We start from the raw sequence: 26,225 nt of genomic DNA, 5'->3' as shown, positions 1-26,225 counted from the left end.
GCAAAAGCTTCTATAGATATGTGAAGAGAAAAAGATTAGTGAAGACAAATGTAGGTCCCTTGCAGTCAGAATTTATAATGGGGAACAAAGAAATGGCAGACCAATTCAACAAACACTTTGGTTCGGTCTTCACTAAGGAAGATACAAATAACCTTCCGGAAATACTAGGGGACCGAGGGTCTAGCGAGAAGGAGGAACTGAAGGAAATCTTTTTAGTCAGGAAATTGTGTTAGGGAAATTGATGGAATTGAAGGCTGATAAATCCCCAGGGCCTGATAATCTGCATCCCAGAATACTTAAGGAAGTGGCCCTAGAAATAGTGGATGCATTGGTGGACATTTTCCAACATTGTATAGACTCTGGATCAGTTCTATGGATTGGAGGGTAGCTAATGTAACCCCACTTTTTAAAAGAGGGAGAGAAAACAGGGAATTATAGACCGGTTAGCCTGACATCGGTAGTGGGAAAATGTTGGCATCAATTATTAAAGATGAAATAACAGCGCATTTGGAAAGCAGTGACAGGATCCGTCCAAGTCAGCATGAATTTCTGAAAGGGAAATCATGCTTGACAAATCTACTAGAATTTTTTGAGCATGTAACGAGTAAAGTATACAAGGGAGAACCAGTGGATGTGGTGTATTTGGACTTTCAAAAGGCTTTTGACAAGGTCCCACACAAGAGGTTAGTGTGCAAAATTAAAGCACATGGTATTGGGGGTAATGTATTGACATGGATAGAGAACTGGTTGGCAGACAGGAAGCAAAGAGTAGGAATAAATGGCTCCTTTTCCGAATGGCAGGCAGTGACTAGTGGGGTACCGCAGGGTTCAGTGCCGGGACCCCAGCTATTTACAATATAAGTTAATGATTTAGACAAAGGAATTAAATGTAATATCTCCAAGTTTGCAGATGACACTAAGCTGGGTGGCAGTGTGAGCTGTAAGGAGGATGCGAAGAGGCTGCAGGGTGACTTGGACAGGTTAGGTGGGTGGGCAAATACATGGCAGATGCAGTATAATGTAGATAAATGTGAGGTTATCCACTTTGGTGGCAAAAACAGGAAGGCAGAATATTATCTGAATAGTGACAGATTAGGAAAAGGAGAGGTGCAACAAGACATTGAAAGTTGGCATGCAGGTACAGCAGGCGGTGAAGAAGGCAAATGGCATGTTGGCCTTCATAGCGAGAGGATTTGAGTATAGGAGCAGGGAGATCTAACTGCAGTTGTACAGGGCCTTGGTGAGGCCACACCTTGAATATTGGCTGCAGTTTTGGTCTCCTAATCTGAGGAAGGACATTCTTGCTATTGAGGGAGTGCAGCGAAGGTTCACCAGACTGATTCCCGGGATGGCAGGACTGACATATGGAGAAAGACTGGATCGACTAGTCTTATATTCACTGGAATTTAGAAGAATGAGAGGGGATCTCATAGAAACATAAAATTCTGACGGGAATGGACAGGTTAGGTGCAGGAAGAATGTTCCCGATGTTGGGGAAGTCCAGAACCAGGGGTCACAGTTTAAGGATAAGGGGTAAGCCATAATAGGACCAAAATGAGGAGAAACTTTTTCACTCAGAGAATTGTGAACCTGTGGAATTCTCTACCACAGAAAGTTGCTGAGGCCAGTTCGTTAGATATATTCAAAAGGGAGTTAGATGTGGCCCTTACGTCTAAAGGGATCAAGTGGTATGGAGAGAAAGCAGGAATGGGGTAATGAAGTTGCATGATCAGCCATGATCATATTGAATGGTGGTTCAGGCTCGAAGGGCTGAATGGCCTATTCCTGCACCGATTTTCTATGTTTCTATGAGGTGAAGGTACTCCCACAGTGCTGTGAGGGAGAGAGTTCCAAGATTTTGACCCAGCGACAATGAAGGAACGGCGCTAAATTTTCAAGCCAGGATAGCGTATCACATGGAGGGGAACTTGGAGTTGGTGTTGTTCCCATGTGCCTGCTGTCCGTCCTACTAGGTTGCACAGGCTGCGGGTTTGGGAGTTGCTGTCGAAGTAGTCTTGATGAGTTACTGCAGTGTATCTTGTAGATAGAATATATGGCAGTCACAGTGCGCCGGTGTTGGAGGGAGTGATCATCATCATAGGCAGTCCCTCAGAATCGAGGAAGATTTGCTTCCACTCTAAAAGTGAGTTCTCAGGTGGCTGTACAGTCCAATGCGGGAATTACAGTCTCAGGTGGGACAGACAGTGGATGAATGAAAGGGTGGGTGGGGAGCCTGGTTTGCCGCACGCTCCTTCCGCTGTCTGCGCTTGATTTCTGCATGCTCTTGGCAACAAGACTCGAGGTGCAGAGCGTCCTCCTGGATGCTTTTCCTCCACTTTGGGAGGTCTTGGGTCAGGGATTCCCAGGTGCCTGTGGGGATGTTGCAGTTTATCAAGGATGCTGTGAGGGTGTCCTTGAAACATTTCCTCTGCCCACCTGGGGCTCGTTTGCCGTGTAGGAGTTCAGAATAGAGCGCTTGCTTAGGGAGTCTCATGTCGGGCATGCGGACGATGTGTCCCGCTCAATGGAGCTGGGCAAGTGTGGTCAATGCTTTGATGCTGGGGATGTTGGCCTGATCGAGAACACTGACATTGTTGCGTCTATCCTCCCTGTGGATTTGCAGGATCTTGTGGAGACAGCGCTGGTACTTATCCAGCGCTTTGAGATGTCTGCTGTATATAGTCCACATCTCTGAGCCATATAGGAGGGCGGGTATCACTACTGCCCTGTAGACCATAAGCTTGGTGCCACATTTGAGGTCCTGGTCTTCAAACACTCTCTTCTTCAGGTGATCGAAGGCTGCGCTGGCACACTGGAGGCGGTGTTGGACCTCGTCATCAATGTCTGCCCTTGCTGATAGTAGGCTCCCAAGGTATGGAAAATGGTCCACGTTGTCCAAGGCCGCGCCGTGGATTTTGATGACCGGGGAACAGTGCTGTGTGGTGGGGTCAGGTTGGTAGAGGACCTTTGTCTTACGGGTGTTTAATGTAAGGCCTATGCTTCTGTATGCCTCGGTGAAGGTGTTGACGATGGCTTGGAGTTCGGCCTCTAAGTGTGCGCAGATGCAAGCGTCGTCCGTGTACTGTAGTTCGATGACAGAGGATGGGACGACCTTGGATCTAGCCTGGAGGTGGCAAAGGATGAACAGGTTACCATTGTTTCTATAGTTTAGTTCCACTCCAGCAGGGAGCTTGTTGAGAGTGAGATTGCAGCGAGGAAAATCGAAAAGAGCATTGGCGTGAAGATGCAGCCCTGCTTGACCCTGGCCCGGACATGGATTGGGTCTGTGGTGGATCCGTTGGTCAGGATCACGGCTTGCATGTCATCGTGGAGCAGGCGGAGGATGGTGACAAACTTTTGGGGGCAGCCGAAACGGAGGAGGACGCTCCATAGTCCCTCATGGTTGACAGTGTCAAAGGCCTTTGAGAGGTCAAAGAAGGCCATGTACAAGGCTTCAGGCTGTTCCCTGCATTTCTCCTGTCGTTGGCACATGGTGAAGATTATGTCCGTCATACCCCTTAGTGGAGCAATCCGCATTACGAGTCTGGGAGGAATATATAAGAGGTGAATATAAAAGGTGATGGAAGAGGTGCCGATCAAGCGGGCTGTTTGTCCTGGATGGTGTTGAGCTTCGTGAGTGTTGTTGGAGCTGCACTCATCCAAGCAAGTGGAGAATATTCCATCACAGTCCTGACTTGTGGCTTGTAGATGGTGGAAGGACTTGGGGGAGTCAGGTGGTGAGACACTCGCCTCAGAATACCTAGCCTCTGACCTGCTCTTGTAGCCAGTTTAAAAAAAAAATGTGGTTGTTCCAGTGCAATTTCTGGTCAATGGTGGCCCCCAGGATGTTGATGGGGTGGGGATTCGACGATGGTAATCCCTTTTAATTTCATGGGGAGGTGGTTAGACTCTCGCTTGTTTGAGATAGTCATTGCCTGGCACTTGTGTGGTGCAAATGTTGCTTGCCACTCATCAGCCCAAGCTGGATTGTTGTCCAGGTCTTGCTGCCTGCAAGCACGGTCTGCTTCATTGTCTGAGGAGTTGCGAATGGAACTGAACACTGTGCAATCGTCAGCAAACATCCCCACTTCTGACCCTATGATGGACAGATGCTTCAGCTGATGAAGCAGCTGAAGATGGTCGGGCCTAGGACACTGTCCTCAGCAACTCCTGCAGCAATAACCTGGGGCTGAGATGATTTTCCTCCAACAACCACAACCATCTTCCTTTGTCTGTTGTCTATGTTTGCACTAAGGCTGTAATGAGGTCTGGAGCCAAGTGGTCCCAGTGGAACACAAACTGAGCATCGGTGAGCAGGTTATTGGTATGTGCCGCTTGATACCACTGTCAACAACACCTTTCATCACTTTGATGATTGAGTAGACTGATGGGGCGGTAATGGACCAGATTGGATTTGTCCTGTTTTTTGTGGACAGGGCATACCTGGGCAATTTTCCACATTGTCAAGTCGATGTCAGTGTACTGGACTGTCAAGTACTGTACTGGAACAGCTTATCTTAAGGCACGGCTATTTCTGGAGCACAAGTCTTCAGCACAACAGCCGGGATGTTGTAGGGGCCTATAGCCTTTATTGTATCCAGTGTGCTCAGCGTTTCTTGATATCACGTGGAGTGAATCAAATTTTCTGAAGATTGCTGTCCGTGACAGTGGGGACCTCTCCACACTTCTGGCTAAAGGTAGTTGCGAACGCTTCAGCGTGGTCTTTTGCACTCACGTGCTGGGTTCCGCCATCATTGAGGATAGGGATGTTCATGGAGCCATTCACGACTGGATGTGCCAGGACTGCAGAGCTTTGATCTGATCTATTGGTTGTGGGATTGCTTAGCTGTCTATAGCATGCTGCTCCTGCTGTTTAGCATGTATGTAGTCCAGTGTTGTAGCTTCACCAGAATGGCACTTCATCTTTAGGTATGCTGGCATGCTCTTCAACACTCCTCATTGGAACAAGGTTGGTCCCCTGGCTTAATAGTAATTAATGGTACAGTGATGGATATGCTGAATCATGAGGTTACAGATTGTGGTGGAATACAATTCTGCTGTTGATGGCCCACAATGCCTCATGGATGTCCAGTTCTGAATCTATTCCATTTAGCACAGTGATAGTGCCACAAAACAAATGGAGTATTCTCAGTGTGAAGGCAGGACTTCTCCACAAGGACTGTGGTCACTCCTACAAATACTGTCAGGCCGATTGGTGAGAACAAGGTCAAGTAGGTCTTTCCCTTGTGTTGGTTCTCTCACCACCCAATCTGGCAGCTATGTGCTTCAGGACTCAGCCAGCTCAGACATAATCATTATTAATACTAGCTTTTTATTCCAGATTCATTTAATTGAATTTAAATTTCCCAGCTGCTGTGGTGGGATTAGAACTCATATCGCCAGATCGTTAGTCCAGGCCTCTGGATTACTAGTGGAACTATTATGCTACCGCAGCTGGTAGTGATAGTTACTGGACTAGCAAGCATACATGTGGAAACTGACTCTTCTCAGGGAATGTCGACAAGGGCAGCATGTCAATGAGAAATAGGAGGGAGCTAAGGATAGATCCTTGGGGGATGTTGGGTATGGAGAAAGAGTCAGATTGAGCACTGTGAGCTCAAAGTGTGACCGTAGTCTTTTATTGCAGGTCTCCAGAGTGCCTCCCCAACCTGTGAAGCCTTCTTAAATACCTGTGCTCCCAAGGAATTATGGGATCCCTTGGGACTCTGGGGAATGAGCCCTCTGGTGGCTGTACAGATTAAATACATGTCCACATATATAACAAGGGACACCAGAGTTAACCACGTGGGAGCGAGAAGAGAAGCCATTGCAAGTAATTCTCTGGCTACCACTAGACAGATAAGACTGGAACCAGGTGAATGTTGTCCCATCCAGTTGGATGACAGTGGAGAGGCATTGGAGGAGGATGGTGTTGCCAACCATGTCAAAGCCTACAGACAGGCCGAAAAGGAAGAGTTTACCACGGTGACGTTGAGAAGAGCTGTTTCAATACTGTGATGGAGCAGTAAACTGATTGGAGGAGTTCTTGTAATGCAGACATGTGAAACTTAACATGTGTTTTAAAGCCGAAGTATCCAACTGTTTCATCTCGAGTTCCGGGAAAGATGGGCACAGATTTGGGAGGCGACAGCACTTTCAAAAACTTGAGGAAAGCGAGGTTGAAGATGGGGCTGTAGATTGCAAGGACAGAGGGGTCAAGGGCAATCTTCCCATTTAGCAGGCCCCGTGTAGCTGGCTCCATAGTGTTCTAATGACAAAACCACACGTGTGGTAATTTGAACCTTCAATCCCATCAATTTCCCGAACACAATTTCCCACCGAATAAGGATATCCTTCAGTACCTCCTTCTCACTAGTCCTACTGTCCTAGTACAATCGGAAGGTTATTTGTGTCTTCCTTTGTGAAGACAGAACCGAAGTATTTGTTCAATTGGTCCGCCATTTCTTTATTCCCCATTATAAATTCACCTGAATCCAACTGCAAGGGGCCTACGTTTGTCTTCACTAATCCTTTTCTCTTCACATATATATAGAAGCTTTTACAGTCAGTTTTTATGTTCCCTGCAAGCTTCCTCCCGTACTCTATTTCCCCCCTCTTAATTAAACCCTTAGTCTTCCTCTGTTGAATTCTAAATTTCTCCCAGTCCTCAGGTTTGTTGCTTTTTCTAGCCAAATTATATGTCTCTTCCTTGGCTTTAACACTATCCTTAATTTCCCTCGTTAGCCATGGTTGAGCCACCTTCCCCGTTTTATTTTTACTCCAGACAGGGCTGTACAATTGCTGAAGTTCATCCATGTGATCTTTAAATGTTTGCCATTGCTTATCCACCATCAACCCTTTAAGTATCCGTTGCCAGTCTATTCTAGCCAATTCATACCTCATACCGTCGAAGTTACCTTTCCTTAAGTTCAGGACCCTAGTTTCCGAATGAACTGTGTCACTCTCCATCTTAATAAAGAATTCTACCATGTTATGGTCACTCTTCCCCAAGGGGCCTCGCACAACAAGATTGCTAATTAGTCCCTTCTCATTACACATCACCCAGTCTAGGATGGCGAGCTCTCTAGTTGGTTCCTCGACATATTGGTCGAGAAAACCATCCCTAATACACTCCAGGTAATCTTCTTCCACTGCATTGCTACCAATTTAGTTCGCCCAATCAATATGTAGATTAAAGTCACCCATGATAACTGCTGTACCTTTACTGCACACATTCCTTATTTCTAGTTTGATGCTGTCCGCAACCTCACTACTACTGTTTGGCGGTCTGTACACAACTCCCACTAGAGTTTTCTGCCCTTTGGTATTCTGCAGCTCCAGCCATACCGATTCCACATCAACCAGGCTAATATCCCTCCTAACTATTGCATTAATTTCCTCTTTAACCACCAACACCACCCTGCCTCCTTTTTCTTTCGGTCTATCCTTCCTAAATGCTGAATACCCTTGGATGTTGAGTTCCCAGCCTTGGTCACCCTGGAGCCATGTTTCCGTGATGCCAATGACATCATACCCGTTAACTGCTATCTGCGCAGTTAATTCGTCCACCTTATTCCGAATATTTCTCGCATTAAGGCACAGAGCCTTCAGGCTTGTCTTTCTAACACACTTTGCCCCTTTAGAATTTTGCTGTAATGTGGCCCTTTTTGTTTTTTTGTCTTGGGTTTCTCTGCCCTCCACTTTTACTCATCTCCTTTCTGTCTTTTGCTTCTGTCTCCATTTTGTTTCCCTCAGTCTCCCTGCAGAGGTTCCCATCCCCCTGCCATATATTAGTTTAACTCCTCCCCAACAGCACTACCAAACACTCCCCCTAGGACATTGGTTCTGGTCCTGCCCAGGTGCAGACCATCCGGTTTGTACTGGTCCCACCCCCAGAACCGGTTCCAATGCCCAAGGAATTTGAATCCCTCCCTTCTGCACCACTGCTCAAGCCACGTATTAATTGAGCTATTCTGCGATTCCTACTCTGACGAGCACGTGGCACTGGTCGCAATCCCGAGATTACTACTTTTGAGGTCCTACTTTTTAAATTAACTCCTAGCTCCTTAAATTCATGTTGTAGAACCTCATCCTGTTTACCGATATCATTAGTACCTATATGTACGACAATTGGCTGTTCACCCTCCCTTTTCAGAATGTCCTGCACCCACTCCAAGACATCCTTGACCCTTGCACCAGGGAGGCAACATACCATCCTGGAGTCTCAGTTGCGGCTGCAGAAACGCCTATTTCCCTTACAATTGAATCCCGTCACTATAGCTCTCCCACACTTTTTCCTGCCCTCCTGTGCAGCAGAGCCACCCACAGTGCCATGAACTTAAGGAAGTGGCCCTAGAAATAGTGGATGCATTGGTTATCCTTTTCCAACAGTCGATCTACTCTGGATCAGTTGCTGTGGACTGGAGGGTAGCTAATGTAACACCACTTTTTTAAAAAGGAGGGAGAGAAAACGGGTAATTATAGACCAGTTAGCCTGATATCAGTAGTGGGGAAGATGTTGCAATCAATCATTAAGGATGAGATAGCAGCACATTTGGAAAGCAGTGACAGGATCGGACCAAGTCAGCATGGATTTATGAAAGGGAAATCATGCTTGACGAATCTTCTGGAATTATTTGAGGATGTGAGCAGCAGAGTGGACAAGGGGGAACCAGTGGATGTGGTGTATTTGGACTTTCAAAAGGCTTTTGACAAGGTCCCGCACAAGAGATTGGTATGCAAAATCAAAGCGCATGGTATTGGGGGGTAATGTACTGACATGGATAGAGAACTGGTTGGCAGACAGGAAGCAGAGAGTCGGGATAAACAGGTCCTTTTCAGAATGGCAGGCAGTGACTAGTGAAGTGCCGCAGGGCTCAGTGCTGTGACCCCAGCTCTTTACAATATACATTAACGATTTAGATGAAGGAATTGAGTGTAATATCTCCAAGTTTGCAGATGACACTAAACTGGATGGCGGTGTGAGATGTGAGGAGGACGCCAAGAGGCTGCAGGGTGACTTGGACAGGTTAGGTGAGTGGGCAAATGCATGGCAGATGCAGTATAATGTGGATAAATGTGAGGTTATCCACTTTGGGGGCAAAAACAGGAAGGCAGAATATTATCTGAATGGCGGCAGATTAGAAAAAGGGGAGGTGCAACGAGACCTGGGTGTCATGGTTCATCAGTCATTGAAAGTTGGCATACAGGTACAGCAGGCGGTGAAGAAAGCAAATGGTACGTTGGCTTTCATAGCTAGGGGATTTGAGTATAGGAGCAGGGAGATCTTACTGCAGTTGTACAGGGCCTTAGTGAGGACTCACCTGGAATATTGTGTACAGTTTTGGTCTCCTAATCTGAGAAAGGACGTTCTTGCTATTGAGGGAGTGCAGCGAAGGTTCACCAGACTGATTCCAGGGATGGCTGGACTGTCATATGAGGAGAGACTGGATCAACTGGGCCTTTATTCACTGGAGTTTAGAAGGATGAGAGGGGATCTCTTAGAAATATATGATTCTGACGGGACTGGACAGGTTAGATGCAGGAAGAATGTTCCCGATGTTGGGGAAGTCCAGAACCAGGGGAGATAGTCTTAGGATAAGGGGTAGGCCATTTAGGACTGAGATGAGGAGAAACTTCTTCACTCAAGGGAGTTGTTAACCTATGGAATTCCCTGCCGCAGTGTTGTTGATGCCAGTTCATTGGATATATTCAAGAGGGAGTTAGATATGGCCCTGACGGCTAAGGGGATCAAGGGGTATGGAGAGATAGCAGGAAAGGGGTACTGAGGGAATGATCAGCCATGATCTTATTGAATGGCGGTGCAAGCTCGAAGGGCCGAATGGCCTACTCCTGCACCTATTTTCTATGTTTCAATGAATGGGCCGCGCATCCAAGTGAAAATTACAGGAACATTGGTCAAGGCTTTTTTTTTGAGAGGGGTGATGATGACAAATTTGAAGGAGGGGGGACAGTACCCGAGAAGAGAACACCGCTAACAATATCAGCTGACATGCGGGTCAGGAAGGAAATTTGGGTGGTCAGCAGTTTAGTGGGAATAGGGTCAAGGGAGCAGGATGTGGGACTCCGAGACAAGATGAGCTCGGAGCGTGCATAGAGGAAGATGCAAGTTCAGGGCTATGGCAGGGGGCAACCTTAGAGGAAGTTTGGCCTGGTGGGCTAGGGGAAGTGGTAGAGGTAGTTGATTGGATGGCCTCAATTGTAGTTACAGAAGTCCATAAACTCCTCGCACTTGTTGTTGGAGGGGAGGATGGAGGAGAAAAAGGAGGGGTTTAAGACAACCATTTGGAGTAGAGAAAAGTTGGGGGGTTGTCTTTGCATTCCAGGATGATCCTAGAATAATGGGCAGTTTTGGCAGACGAGAGCAGGACCCGACAGTGCTTTATGTGGTCTAGCCAGATCTGATGGTTAATGGCTAAACAACTTGTCTGCCACATATATTCAAGCCTGCATTCCTTGGTCTTAAGGGAGTGCAGATGAGGGCCATACCAGGGGAATGACTGGGGTGAAAGAGTATAACAGTTTTAATGGGGACTCGGGCATCAAAGGTAGAGGTGAAGTATCTGCAGAAATGTCAGTCAATGGAGGGCCAAAGGCTAGACAATTGAGATTTTGAAAGTACAGTTGCAAGTGTTTTTTCTCCAGGGGCGGACAGAAGGAAGTAGGGTTGGGAGGGGGAACAGTGATGTGGGTGGAGAGTGATAGAAGTGAGTGACCATCAGAGATGGCCTTACTTCACAGGACAACACAAAATGGTTGGATACTTCGGCTTTAAAATATATCTCAACTTTCACAACTCTGCATTGCAAAGAAAAGTGGATTTTCAGTACCAGTTTTGGGCAAGACCTTTTTCAAATACTTCTACAGAAAAAGGAATTATTGAGCAGAACGGAGTGAAACACGAACAACAACTTTTATTTATAAAGCACCTTTAACGTAGTAAAATGTCCCTTCGGCGCTTCACAGCAGCATTCTAAGACAAAACAGATAAATTTGACATTGAGCCACATAAGAAAAAATTCCGGCAGATGACCAAAAGCTTGGTCAAATAGGTATGTTTCAAGGAGCGTCTTAAAAAGAGGAGAGAGAGAGATAGAGGGGCAGAGAAGCTTAGGGAGGGAGTTCCAGAGCTTAGGGCAGCCCAAGCAGCTGAAGGCACGGCCACCGATGGTTGAGCAGTCATAATCAGGGATGCTCAAGAGGGCAGAATTTGAGGAGCACAGACATCTTGTGGGGTTGTGAGGCTGAAAAAGATTTCAGAGATGGAGGGAGGGGTGAGGCCATGGAGAGATTTGAAAATAGGATGAGAATTTTTAAATCAAGGCGTTGCTTAACTGGAAGCCAATGTAGGTCAGCGAGCACAAGGCTGATCAGGATTTGGTGTGAGTTAGGACACAGGCTGCCGAGTTTTGGATCTTAAATAGATGTTAGGAACATCAAAATGAAGAGGAAATTCCCTATGAAGCAAAGTTGCTGTTAAAGTATAATTTACTCTTAAATGCTGCAGCCGAAACAGTACAAAATTACTGGAAACGTTTGCAGGAATTTAAAATACCTCATTTATAGTCTACCTGGCATGTTCCTTTCAGCTACACATACTAGAAATAAATTCCTTCACCCCTTTCCAAGTTTCCAAGCTTGGACAACTCCATAGGACTTTGCTCCATCATAAATGGAAACTCCACTTCTCCCGAGTTTGGCCAAAAGTGATCATATCTCATTATGATTGATATGCAGTAACTTCAAGATGAAATTGTTATATACACACACACACGAAGATACATGATATGAAAACAAAATTCAATGTGGACTAAAACTTGCTTCATGAGACAAAACCATCGATACTGTAACAAGTATTTTATTAGAAAAGTTATACATAACAGCATGAACTATCACTGTTCAGCAACATTTAGTGATGACCTAATTAAGCAACAAACTAGAGACTCAGTAGCATAAGCAAAATGCTGCTTAAAATGAAAGCTTTCACCTTTTCCATAATTAAACATTCATTAAAAATTATCTACACATTTTATACAAAAGGGGAATATAAGCTTACAGGCACATTATGTTTAAAATAAAACAGCATTGTAACACTCCAGACTGTTAAAGCATCCTAAAATTGAGTATGTGTTTAAAATTAACTGAATATTGTGTATGTCCTTGGTTGCATTTTAACAAATTGTTTGCAATTCCAGTGGAGAATGGGCATACCGGTAGACTGTTCCAAAAATATCTCAATATAGAGGAACCAGCACACAATTATAAAAGTTAAATTAAGTGCAAGTGTTGAATACCAACTTCTCTACAGTACTGTGTTGCAGACATATGAATTTCATCACATGACATCTTATTGAGACAGTCTACCAGCAGCAGTGGTGTAACACAAGTGATATTTCTGAATAATGCAATCAACAAAGCATAATTATGTCTGCACAGAAACGTATTCATAATATACCTGAAACATTATGTATTTCTCCAATCATGATTTTCAGTATAAAACCTGTCAAGGAGTGAGTTATTTGTATTTATCATAAACACTGGAATAACACACCTATCCCAAAAAACTGATGAATTTCTCTGTCCAAAATAATCTTTTAACTCAATATACATTAAAACCAACTTATTAAAGTATTGTAATGGTCTCAATTCCCCATATGGGGCAATACATATCTAGTGAATAAACACTAGCCAATTCAGATCAGACAATGTTGAACCTTGGCCCTGGAGTTGCAATGATGTCGCTGTAAGGCTCAGTCTGCGTAAGCTCAATTGCTTGTTGCTTTTTAAGTACCAAGAAACTGTAAAACTTTGCAGCTGCTTGCTTCCGGTTGTTCTTCCGACATAAATCTGTCAGGCTAATAGATTCAGCTCCTGTTTTAGCCAAAGCTCTCTGAAAAAGATAAAAATAATGAAGGCATGCCCTAAAACCAAATTGTTAATGTTTGTGTATTGAAGAAAGAAGACTGCATAAAAGATAGTTTGTAATGCATAAAAATCAATCCACTTTAATACAGGAGCTTATTAAAAATAAGGGAAGGCAAGTCAAGGACAACAACTTTAAATAGCACAAATAGAAAAACATCACAAGATGGATCTCCACAGGAGTGAGGAAAAGCAGACTCCAAGCCAAACGGAGGAGAAACAAGGAGGGGTGACCAAAAGGTTTTACGGGGGCTTTAAAGGAGGAGGGATGTTTACGGAGGGAATTCCATTTTTTGTTCAAAATGCTTAATTTTATACAAAAAAGCTCGAGAATTGTTTTTCACCTTCTACAAACCGTATGGAGACCCAAGTGGCTGGCTCCCTCCCTGCTAGACAACTCCAAGTGATGGTCAACCTCATGTGGATCCATAAAAAAGAATGGCAACTGCAGTTTCAGACTAACCAGACAGCTGCTCCATAACCTCAGCATTTCACAAAACAAAGCTGCATGCTGTGGAGGCAGATTTCCCAACCTGTAGCATGGTTACCAGGGTTTCGCAGTTCCTAGTTACCTTACAAGCTAATCCAAATTATTGTTTATGGAGCTGCTCTGGGATGTTCTCAATCGGTGATATAACTGGAACTGCTTGCAAGAAAGAATCAACAGGTCATCACTAATTTCCATGTATTACCAGTTAGGCCTGCAGGTGGTGCTGTGATTGCGGCAGGGGCATAATACTGTTAAATGCCACATAATGTTTTGTCAGAACAAATTTGTAATTTTAAATTGGTGGTTTTAGTGTGTATGCTCCTCCACTCCAGGGCCACCAGATGACTGCAGCATCTGCTCAAAAAAAAATTCTAAATATAATGTAAAATCAGAAACCTAATTATTTGTAAACATGAATTGCTTTGATTTAGTCAGTAAACCATACTCTCCTACCCCCCCCCCCCCCCCCGCAAAAAACCCAAATATGACGCAACCTGCCCTCCCAGTTCTATGCGCGTCCTCAGATACCAACCCTGCAACCGTGGCCAGTTGCGTCGGGCTGTTGCACTTGTGGATGCCTCTAACTTGCGTTTCTTGCACAGCCACTGTTATCAGTATGGAAGCTCCAACTTAAGATTTGAAGTGCGCCAGGTGGCAGAATCAGTCTCTTCCAAAAGTTCTCTTGACCCTTGCTGACATAATTTGTTGATGGACACATTCTAAGAGTTTGCCAGGCTCTTGCATACCTTCCAACTTCTTAATCTTATTTGTCATATCTTTCATTGGGATTGGTTTACTTTGAAGAATTGTGTGTGATAATTCTATAGCAACATTTTTTTTTTTAAAAACTGTCAATGATGGGAAGTCTCAGCTTAACAAAAACAGATAGTAATGGTTGTGCTAGCCTCCTATGTCCAATTTACTCAGTGCACCATATTAAAAAGGGGTTCACTCAAAAAATAAAAAACTTGACAACTACAAAGTTAACAGTTGGCATCATTAGTCCTAGAAAAACTTAAAATGCAATGTAAAGTACAGTATATAGCAAAACCCAAACAGCATTCTGGGTCTCAACTTTATCAAGAGCTAAATGCAGTCAGCTTCAGCTTTGCCTTTCAAAGGAATCAATCTCCTCTTTACTCTTGACTTATTGCCCATCATGGTTATTGCCCAATGAGGAAGGAAGCATTGCTGGATCGAATCCTGGGGAATGAAATGGGTCAAGTGGAGAATGTCACATCTCGGGAATAGTGACCAAGGTACTGTAAGGTTTAGATTAATTATGGAGAAGGACAAGGAATCTAGAATTAAAAAATGTTTTTTTTTATTTGTTCATGGGATGTGGGTGTCACTGGCAAGGCCAGCATTTATTGCCCATCCCTAACTGCCCTCGAGAAGATGGTGGTGAGTCACCTTCTTGAACTGCTGCAGTCCGTGTGGTGAAGCTCTCCCACAGTGCTTTTAGGGAGGGAGTTCCAGGATTTTGACCCAGCAACGATGAAGGAACGGCAACATACCTCCAAGTCAGGATGGTATGTGACTTGGAGTGGATCATGAAGGTGGTGGTGTTCCCACGCGCCTGCTGCTCTTGTCCTTCTAGGTGATAGAGGTTACGGATTTGAGAGGTGCCGTCAAATAAGCTGTGAGTTGCTGCAGTGCATCTTGTAGATGGTACACACTGCAGCCATGTTATACCAGTGATGGAGGGAGTGAATGTTGAAGGTGGTGGATGGGATGCCAATCAAGCGGTCTGTTTTGTCCTGGATGGTGTTGAGGTTCTTGCATGTTGTTGGAACTGCATTCATCCAGGCACATGGAGAGTATTCCATCACTCTCCTGACTTGTGCCTTGTAGATGGTGGAAAGGTTTTGGGGAGTCAGGAGGCGAGAAACTCGCTGCAGAATACCCAGCCTCTGACCTGCTCTTGTTGCCACAGTATTTATGTGGCTGATCCAATTAAGTTCCTGGTCAATGGTGACCCCCAGGATGATGATGGTGGGGGATTCGGTGATGGTATTGCTGTTGAATGTCATGGGGCAGTGGTTAAGACTCTCGCTTGTTGGGGATAAGTCATTGCCTGGCACTGATGTGGCACGAATGTTACTTGCCAATTATCAGCCAAAGCCTGAATGTTGTCCAGGTCTTGCTGTATCCGGACATGGACTGCTCCATTATCTGAGGAGTTGTGAATGGTACTGATCAGCGAACATCCCCACTTCTGACCTTATAAAGGGACGCAAGGTCATTGATGAAGCAGCTGAAGATGGTTGGGCCAAGGACACTGCCTTGAGGAACTCCTGCAGCAATGCCCTGAGGCTGTGATGATTGACCTCTAACCACCGCAACCATCTTCCTTTGTAGTAGGTATGACTCCAGCCAGTGGAGAGCTTTCCCCCCCCCCCCCCCCGATTCCCATTGACTTCAGTTTTACTAGGGCTCCTTGATGTCACACTTGGTCAATTGCCGCCCTGATGTCAAGGGCAGTCATTCTCACCTCTGGAATTCAGCTCTTTTGTTCATGTTTAGACGAAGCCTGTAATGAGGTCTGGAACCGAATGGCCCTGGCAGAACCCAAACTGGGCATCAGTGAGCAGGTTATTGGTGAGTAAGTACCGCTTGATAGCACTATCGACGACACCTTCTATCACTTTGCTGATGATTGAGAGCAGACTGATGGGGCGGTATTTTTCAGATTGTATTCGTCTTCCTTTGTGGACAGGACATACCTGGGCAATTTTCCACATTTTCCAATAGATGCCAGTGTTGTAGCTGTACTGGAACAGCTTGGCTAGAGGCGCGGCTAGTCCTGGATGTGGCAGGATTAGAGCTTTGATCTGATCCATGGATTGTGGGATCGCTTAGCCCCGTCGATGGCATGCTGCTTCCACTTTTTAGTATGCATGCAGTCCTGTGTTGCAGTTTCCCCAGGTTGGCACCTCATTTTTAAGTTGTCTGGTGCTGCTCCTGGCATGCTCTTCTACACTCCTCATTGAACCAGGGTTGGTCTCCTGGCTTGATGGTAATGATAAAATGAGGGATATGCCAGGCCATGAGGTTACGGATTGTGGTTGAATGCAATTCTGCTGCTGTCGCTGGCCCACAACACCTCATGGATGCCCAGTTTTGAGTTACTGGGTCTGTTCTGAAACTATCCCATTTAGCATGCTGGCAATGCCACGCAACATGATGGAGGGCGTCCTCAGTGTGAAGACGGGACTTCGTCTCCACAATGACTGTGCGGTGGTCACTGCTATCAATGCTGTCATGGACAGATGCATCTGCGACAGGTAGATTGGTGAGGACAAGCTAAAGTAGGTTTTTTCCCCACGTGTTGGTTCTCTCACCACCTGCTGCAGGCCCAGTCTGGCAGCTATGTCCTTCAGGTCTCGGCCAGTGGTGGTGCTACCGAGCCACTCTTGGTGATGGACATTGAAGTCCCCCACCCATTCGGCACCCTTGCTACTCTCAGTGCTTCTTCCAAGTGGTGTTAAACATGGAGTCGTCGTGATTCACCAGCTGAGGGAGGGCAGTAGGTGGTAATCAGCAGGATGTTTCCTTGCCCGTGCTTGACCTGAAGCCATGAGACTTGAGGTCCAGAGTCAATGTTGAGGACTCCCTGGGCCACTCCCTACCAACTGTACAACACCACTACCATCACCCCTGGTGGGTCTGTCCTGCTGGTGGGACAGGACATAGATAGGGATGGTGATGGAGGTGTCTGGGACATTGGCTAAAAGGCATGATTCTGTGAGTATGACTATGTCAGGCTGTTTGCTTGACTGGTCTGTGGGAAAGCTCTCCCAATTTTGGCACAAGTCCCCAGATGTTGGTGAGGAGGACTTTGCAGGGTTGACTGGACTGGGCGTGCCGTTGTCATGTCCGTAGCTGATGCCGAGGGGTCCGTCTGGTTTTATTGTTTCTCGTAGTGATTTTGTTACAACCGAGTGGTTTGCTAGACCATTTCAGAGGGCAGTTAAGAATCAACCACATTGCTGTGGGTCTGGAGTCACACAGGCCAAATCAGGTAAGGACGGCAGATTTCTTTCTCTAAAGGACATTAAAATACTTAACTGGACAAGGACTAATTTCAGCGAACTGAGGGGGGATCGGTCAACTGGAGTCAAAGACTGGCAGGCAGAATGGACCAATGGGTGGCCTTTACAAAGGAGATGGTTCAGGTACAGTCTAGATATGTTCTCACAATGGGGAAAGGAAAGGCAACTAAAGCCAGACGTCCCTGGATGACAAAGATGTTAGAGCGTCGGACGAAGCAGAAAGAGAGGGCGTATGACAGATGTCAGCTTGATAATAGAAGGGAGAATCAGGCTGAATATTAAAAGTACAGAGGAGAAATGAAAAAAGAAATAAGGGGCAAAGAGAATAGGTTGGTGGCTAACATGAGAGAGAATCCAAAAGGTATTCTAGAAGCATAGCAACAGTAAAAGGGTTGTCAGGAGTGGTGGGGCCAATTAGGGACCAAAATGGAGATCTATTGCTGGAGGCAGAAGGCATGGCTGAGGTACTAAACTACATAGAATATACAGCACAGAAACAGGCCATTCGGCAAACCAGTCCATGCTGGCATTTATGCTCCACTCAAACCTTGTCCCATATCTAACTATCAGCATAACACTATTCCCTTCTCCTTCATATGCCTATCTAGCCTCCCCTTAAATGCATCCATACTATTCACCTCAATCACTCGCTGTGGTAGTGAGTTTCACATTCTCACCACTCTCTGGGTAAAGAAGTTTTTTCTGAATTCCCAATTTGATTTCTTGGTGACATCTTATATTGATGGTCTCCAATTTTAATCTTCAAGTGGAAACACTCTGTCTACTTGATCAAAATCTCTCATAACTTTAAAGACCTCTATCAGGTCACTCCTCAGCCTTCTCTTTTCAAGAGAAAAGAGACGCAGGCTGTTCATCTTTTCTGGATAGGTATAACCTTGCAGTTCTGGTATCACCCTTGTAAATCTTTTTGAACCCTTTCCATTGTCTCTATCCTTTTTATAGTACAATGACCAAAACTCCAAGTGTGGTCTAACCAAGATTCAATACAAGTTTAGCATAACATCTCTACTTTTCAATTGTTCCTCCAGAATTAAACCCTATTGCTTGCTTTTGTTATGGTTTTATTGATCTGCAACTCAACTTTCAGTGATTTGTGTATTTGTACTCAAATCCCTCTGCTCCTCTACCCCATTTAGATTACTTTCCAAATAATATGCTACCCTTTTCTTACCAAAATGTAATACCTCACACTTATCTATGTTGAAATTAATTTGCCAATGATATGCCCATTCTGCAAGTTTATTCAGGTTGTTTTGTAATTTGTTGCAGTCCTCAGTGTTGACCATCCCTCCCAATCCGGTATCGTCTGCATTTAGAAATTAAAGATTCCAAAGTCTAAATCATTAATATAAATGTGTACTTTGCATAGGTGTTTACCAACGAAGAGGACTTTGCCAAAGCTATGGTAAACGAAGAGGTTGCTGGGCTACTGGATGAGATAAAGAAATAGATAAAGAGTAGGTACAATAATGGCTGGCAGTACTTAAAGTGGCTAAGTCTCCCAGTCCAGATGGGATGCATCCTCAGTTGCTGAGGGAAGTAAAGGTAGAAATTGCCGAGGTGCTGGCCACAATATTCCAATCCCCTTTAATAAGAACATAAGGCGGCCATCTAGCCCCTCATGCCTGCTCCGCCATTCAACAAGATCATGGCTGATCTGGCCGTGGACTCAGCTCCACTTACCCACCCGCTCCCCGTAACCCTCAATTCCCTCATTGGTTAAAAATCTATCTCTGTGACTTGAATACATTCAATGAGCTAGCCTTAACTGCTTCCTTGGGCAGAGAATTCCACAGATTCACAACCCTCTGGGAGAAGAAATTCCTTCTCAACTCGGTTTTAAATCGGCTCCCCTGTATTTTGAGGTTGTGCCCCCTAGTCCTAGTCTCCCCGACCAGTGGAAACAACCTCTCAGCCTCTATCTTGTCTATCCCTTTCATTATTTTAAATGTTTCTATAAGATCACCCCTCGTCCTTCTGAACTCCAACGAGTAAAGACCCAGTCTACTCAATCTATCATAAGGTAACCCCCTCATCTCCGGAATCAGCCTAGTGAATCGTCTCTGTACCCCCTCCAAAGCCAGTATATCCTTCCTTAAGTAAGGTGACCAAAACTGCACGCAGTACTCCAGGTGCGGCCTCACCAATACCCTGTACAGTTGCAGCAGGACCTGCTTTTGTACTCCATCCCTCTCGCAATGAAGGCCAACATTCCATTCGTCTTCCTGATTACCTGCTGCACCTGCAAGCTAACTTTTTGGGATTCATGCACAAGGACAAAAAAGAGTTTCTCAAAAAAGAGTTTCATGCACAAGGACCCCCAGGTCCCTCTGCACCTCAGCATGTTGTAATTTCTCTCCATTCAAATAATATTCCCGTTTACTGTTTCCCCCCCCCCCCCCAAGGTGGATGACCTCACACTTTCCGACATTGTATTCCATCTGCCAAACCTTAGCCCATTCGCTTAACCTATCCAAATCTCTTTGCAGCCTCTCTGTGTCCTCTTCACAACCCGCTTTCCCACTAATCTTAGTGGTACCAACGGACTGGAGGATTGCAAACATTACACACTTGTTCAAAAAAGGGCAGAAGGATAAACCTGGCAATTACAGGCCAGTCTGTTTAATGTTGGTGGTGGGGAAGCTTTTAGAAACAATAATCCAGGAGAAAATTGCCACTTGGACAAGCATTGACAAATAAAGGAGAGCCAGCACAGGTCTGTTCAGGGCAAATTATATTTGACTAAATTGATTTTGAGTTCTTTGATGCAGTAACAGAGGGTGGATGAGGGCATTGCAGTTGATACAACAACCTGTATTTATACAGCACCTTTACAGTACAATGTTCAAAGGCGCTTCACAGGAGCATCATCAAGCCACATAAGGAGATATTAGGGCAGAATGGAGGTAGGTTTTAAGGATGGTCTTAAAAGGAGGAACGAGAGGCAAAGGGGTTTAGGGAGAAAATTCTAGTGCTTAGGGCCTTACAGCTGAAGGCACAGCTGCTAATGGGGGAATGATTAAAATCGGGGATGTTCAAGAGGCCAGAATTAAGGGCTGGAGGAGATTAGAGATAGCGAGGCCATGGAGGGATTTGAAAACAAGCATGAGAATTTTAAAATCGAGGCACTGCTTAACAGGGAGCCAATATAGGTCAGCGAGCACAGGGGATGGGTGAACGTACTTAGTGCGAGTTAGGACACGGACAGCAGTTTTGGATGACCTCAAGTTTAGAGGGTAGAAATTGTGAGGCCAGCCAGGAGTACATTGGATTGGTCAAGTCTACAGGTAACAAAGGCATGGATGAGGGTTTCAACAGCAGATAAAGTACCACATAGGGCTCAATTTTCCACAGTGCCATTTTTTGGCGCACTGCCAGAGTTACACCCGTTTTTCTTGGCCCCGACTACTCCAAAAAAAAGTACCAGTTACCCCGTTCTATTTTTTGAAATTGGCGCTGCACAGCCTGTCCTGTAGCTTCAGCGGGGTGGAACCTAATGCCTGCGCCGAAAAAACGATGCCCCTCCCTTCTGCGCATGTGCAAAAAAAGGGACATTTTTCACGTGATTCCTATGGGCGCGCATGCCCAGTGCAGCTCCCGGTCTGCATTCGGCTATTTTTCAAGAGGCAGTTGAGAGAACTTTAATTCTCATAGGAAAAATTGGAGCTGCAATAAAAGATGCAACGCAGCACAAGGACCAAGAATTTCTCTCAGGATGAAGTGGAGGCACTAGTTACTGCGATTGAGGGAAGATGGCACGAGCTGGACACCAGCAGAGGTCACCCGAAGAAATGAAGAAACACTGGAACCAACTTGCAATGGTGACCACCCAGAGGCCTGGAAGCCATTGCAAACAGTGGCAGGACCTTGGTTAAGTAGTTCGTGCAAGTAATATTTTCATTTATTCAATGAAATTGCAATTGTAAATGTGACCATCTGTATATCCCACCCAGCAGAAAGACACCCTCTCTAAAAAGTTATATTTTCATCTTTGCAGAGGAAGATGGCACACAATAAAAGGGAAAGAACTCGAACAGGAGGAGGCCCGGCAAATCTGCAGCCAATGACACCATTGGAAGAGAGGATTGTTGCTTTGATGGATCCTGCCTGGAGAAAAGCAACCACCACCGCACAAGCTGGGCCCACACTCGAGAGAGAGAGGATAAGTCCTTCAAATTCCAGAGTCTGGCTTTGCTAAAAGTTAAGTACTGCGCAGGCTAGCCATGCTTCGGTTCATTGGGGATGTCTGCATCAACCGAAGTGTAGCTGACGGAATGTGCCATAATTCATCGTGGTCCTTCAAATCAGCCTGCTGCCTGCGCTGTGAGAGCCTACTCATGCCACCCACCCTGCCCCCTCCTCTGCTGCTAACCATTTGTCTATTCTGTTATATTTTGCAGAACTGGAGACCAATCCTGATGCTGCAGATGATGATTCAGACGTGGACGAGCCTGAAGGAGGAGAACATCTTCCAATCCCACCTTCCAGACCAAGAGCATGGGGGTGAGGGTGAGGGGATGGATGAATCCTCTCCACTGGAGGAGGTGCAGCTGCCGTCCATTGAGGTGCCAGTCCTTTCCCGGAGTGGTACGAGTGTTGGTGGGACATTCCATGGTTTCCCACCGGCCGAGGATGGAGATTCGAGTGGGGTGAAGCAAGGCACATTCAGGGCCCCACCTTCCAAGGCTGCGGGTCGCAGTGGAATACAGCGAGGCACACACTGGGACCCATCGTCCCAGGCTGCGGGTCCCAGTAGGATGCAGTAAAGCACACCAAGGGTGAGGAGGGGAAGGAGAGCAGTACTCTCCTGGGGTGCAGGATCTAATAGATATGGTTCAGATGATGGCAATGAGTGCAGAGAGCATTGACCTTACCCAATCACTCCTGGACACCATCAGTGGGGTGGGTGATGAGGTATCGGGAGTGTCGAGAGAAGACACTCATGAGAAATGGGAACACTGTCTGGGAACATGAAGGAATATCTCAGTCAGCGGAAACAATGTCAGTGAACATGAGGGAAGGAATATTTCAGGTTGCTGACACACTGTTGCTCAACATGAGGGACCCCGCGCCCATTGACAGAATCGACTGCCACTCCAATCCCCAGACTAGAGTGTCTCTCTCTCTCTCTCCTCTTCCTCTTCGCCCCCTCCCCCATCAAGAAGTGCTCATTACCCGAGATGTTAGAAAGAATAAGCTTGGTACCAACCCGAGAAACACTGCGCCACCACCAGCAGGCAGGGGTGGAGTCACTAAGACCAAGCCCAGTGGGCGGTCTTAGAATAAGGTGGAGGAGAGATGGGTGCAGCCTTTCTTTGCTGTTATTATTATTGTTACTGTTGTAACTGTTCTCAAATTAAAAGTTTTTTGTAACTTATGTAAATTTACAATTTTAAAAGTTTGTAAGTGATCTTAACTGAAAACTTTAAAGTTTGATACGGGAATATTTTTGTTCAAGTTAAACAAATGTTTGTTAAACTTTTAAATAAAATAGGTTTTAAATTATAACTGAATAATTTACATTATTTGTTCCTTTATTAACACAACTTTTTGAAGTAAACTGGAATCATTTCCGTCATTTGTTCCATGAACACATCACAACATTACAGAACAGGTCCAAACAGTAAACATGGGCCATGTGGAATAGTTTCTGCTGAGCCTTCAGGCAGCAAAGCGTTCACGGATGAGCTGCTGGGGCAAGGCTCCAGCAATCGTTAGAGGCATGGCTGCCCGCCCTCCTCCACCGTTGTGCTCTGGGTTCAGGTAGATGCATGGCTTCCTTGTCCTCCTCCTCATCTGCATCTTCCTCATCAGCCACTCTCACCTCAGATGGGTCACGTTGCCTCACGTTGGCTAAGTTATGCAGCATACAACAGTGAACTGACCGACAATCTCAGGGGAGTGGCTGAAGATGAGGGCTCCGGAATGGCCAAGGCATCGGAAAGGCTGTTTCAAGATGCCAATGGTCCTCTTTATTATGCTGCGCATCGCAATGTGAGACATGATCTATTCCTGATCAGTTTCTGTCCGGTTCACGTGTAGGGAGCGTCATGAGCCAGGTGATGAGGCCGTATCCTTTGTCTCACAGTAGTCAGCTCTGCCCTTCTGGCTGCTGCTGAAACATGGCAGTTATAACGCTCTCACGTAGGATGAAAGCATCGCGAGTGCTCCCAGGGTATCTTGCATCAACTGACATGATGCGATACATGGCGTCGCACACAAGCTGCACATTAACGGAGTGGAAGCCTTTTCTGTTCCTGTACATCTCGCAATCCTCCAAAGGTGCTCAAGGCAATGTGGGTACAATAAATGCAGCCCTGTACCTTTGGGAAGCCAGCAATTCTGGAGAAGCTCACAGCCCTTTCACGCATTGCCTGGGTGGTCATGGTGAACTTTATGTAGTCATTCCTTTGGGCATTTAGTGCAGCAGTCACCTGCTGAATGCAGATATGTGTTGCACATTGAGAAATGGCGCACACATCCCCAGTTGTGGTCTGGAACAATCCAGATGCATAGAATGAAAGTGCAGCTGTAACCTTCACTTCAACTGACAAAGCAATCCTCCTGATGCTTCTAGGTTGCAGGTGTGCTTTTACTAACTCTCAGATCTCAGTTACAACTTCTTGGCGGAAACGCAACCTTCCGAAACAGTCTGCATCACTTGGGTGCAGGTACGAACACCTGTCTCGATATACCCGACGTGGGTAAGGCCTCCTGCCCATCACCCTTCATGCTCGGAGGTTCCTCATGTGATGACGTTGAATCAGTTATCTCCTCTGCAGCACCATCATGCAGAAGGCTTGCACGAGGTATGGCATTGTCAAGTATTGCCCCCATGATTAAATTGTACCTTTGCAAAAAACTCTCCCCAAGGTCAACACCCTAGTATGGACCACACTCAGGTCTGAGCAGGCGCAACGATCGGAACCCCCCGCCGCGGCCCCCCCCCCACCCCCGCCCAGTGTAAGGCTTCTCATGCCTTCCGTAGTCTCTCCCCCAGGCTTCTTTTCAAGCTGAGCCCAGAGCCCGTGTCCGGGCGAGGGACCAATTCTGCCGGCCGACGCTCCGACTCGAGCCTGGTTTGGAGACATTCGGTGGTGGCGTGTCAGTTAAAAAAAATCAAAACTTAAAGAATTCCACTTCCTGCGTTTTAAGTTTTAAACATTTAAGTTTGATTATGCATATTTATGTGTTCGAGTGTCCCTCTAAAACTTCGCCTAAAAACAATGGCGTCTTTTAATGTGCGCTGGTTTTCCTTAAGTGCCCAAAAGTTTTTCGGGAGTGGTCATATATATGCTGTCCTAGGAGAAATGTAAATTGGCCAAACTTGCATAATTGTGAAAAACTGGTACAGGACCCCATGACAAAAAAAACCCTAAAAAAATCGTAACTGAGTTACGTTGACGCACAAGGATTGGGGAAACTTGGATTTTAAAAATTTAAGCCAAAAAAAGCAGCACACACCAAAAGAACGGCGCAAATCACTGGAGAAAATTGAGCCCATTAGCCTTGGTAACAACATTAACGCTCATGGTACAAAGGAGCAGTATCGATATAAAATTGGCAGAGTGTTGTTGTGCATGGATGTTTTTCAAACTGGAGGAACTCTCCAAGGTTCAGTACTGCTGTTTTTGATATACTGTACATTACTGACTTGGACTTGGGGTACAGGGCACAATTTTGAAATATCCAGATGACACAAAACGTGTAAGTGTAGTAAACAGTGAGCAGGATAGTAATAGTCTTCAAGAGAGCATAGCCAGGCTGGTGGAATGAGTGGACACATAGATGAAATTCAACACAGAAAAGTAAGATGATGCATTTTGGTAGGCCGAATGAGAGACTTTACAAGCTAAATAGTACAATTTTAAAGGGGGTGTAAGAAAAGAGAGACCTGCAGGTGTTTGTGTAAAAATCTTTGAAGGTGGCAGGACAGATAAACAAATCAGTTAATAAAGCATATGGAATCCTGGGCTTTAGAATAGCAGTGACTACAAAAGCCAGGAAGTTATGCTAAGCCTATATAACACTAGTTCGTCCCCAGCTGGAGTATTTAGGAAGGAAGCGAAGGCTTTGGAGAGGGTACAGAAGACAATTACTAAAATGGTTCCAGGGATGAGGGGTTACAGTTGCGCAGATAGACTGGAGAAGTGGAGTTGTTCTCCTTGGAGCAGAGAAGGCCAAGGAGAGATTTGATAGAGGTGTTTAAAGTCATGAAGGGTTTAGATACGAGTAAATAAAGAGATACTGTTTCCAATGGCTGAAGGGTCGATAACGAGGACACAGACTTAAAGGTGATTGGCGAAAGAACCAGAGGGAACAGGAGCAAAAGCTATTTATGCAACGAGTGGTTAAGATTTGGAATGCACTGCCGGATACAGATTCAATAGAAGCCTTTAAATGGGAATTGAAGGAGAAAAAATTGCAGGGATATGGGGAAAGAGCTGGGACTAACTGAATTGCTCTTCAAAAGAGCCAGTACTGTACTATGCTATGATTCTATGATATTGTGGATGGATCTCCACAGGGGCCTCCTAAACATGCACCAAAAAAGTCAAGTAAATTTCATTGAGGAATGCTATCCAACAATGAAGATGCAGCTAACTACAATGCTACTCCAGGTCATCTGAGTCAACCAATTTTGCAGAGTACATGTAATAGTTGATATATAGCTAGTCTTCTTGACTTTTTTTAATGTGAACCTAGAGATTTACTGC

General features: G+C 45.5%; 1 protein-coding gene across 2 annotated transcripts in view; it reads right to left on the bottom strand.

Annotated features, from left to right (window-relative positions):
* Positions 1-11,862: 11,862 nt before the first annotated feature.
* rad21b (RAD21 cohesin complex component b) overlaps positions 11,863-26,225 on the bottom strand; it is an 81,120-nt gene continuing 66,757 nt past the window's right edge. For both annotated transcript variants that reach the window (XM_070890709.1, XM_070890716.1), the window contains exon 14: positions 11,863-12,910. In XM_070890709.1, the coding sequence (XP_070746810.1) occupies positions 12,719-12,910 (192 nt within the window). In that variant the 3' untranslated portion in view covers positions 11,863-12,718. The remainder of the gene's footprint in view (positions 12,911-26,225) is intronic.

The sequence above is a fragment of the Pristiophorus japonicus genome, chromosome 1 (genome assembly GCF_044704955.1).
Source record: "Pristiophorus japonicus isolate sPriJap1 chromosome 1, sPriJap1.hap1, whole genome shotgun sequence".
In the NCBI taxonomy this organism is placed as follows: Eukaryota; Metazoa; Chordata; class Chondrichthyes; family Pristiophoridae; genus Pristiophorus; species Pristiophorus japonicus.
This window is presented reverse-complemented; position numbering and strand designations above follow the sequence as displayed.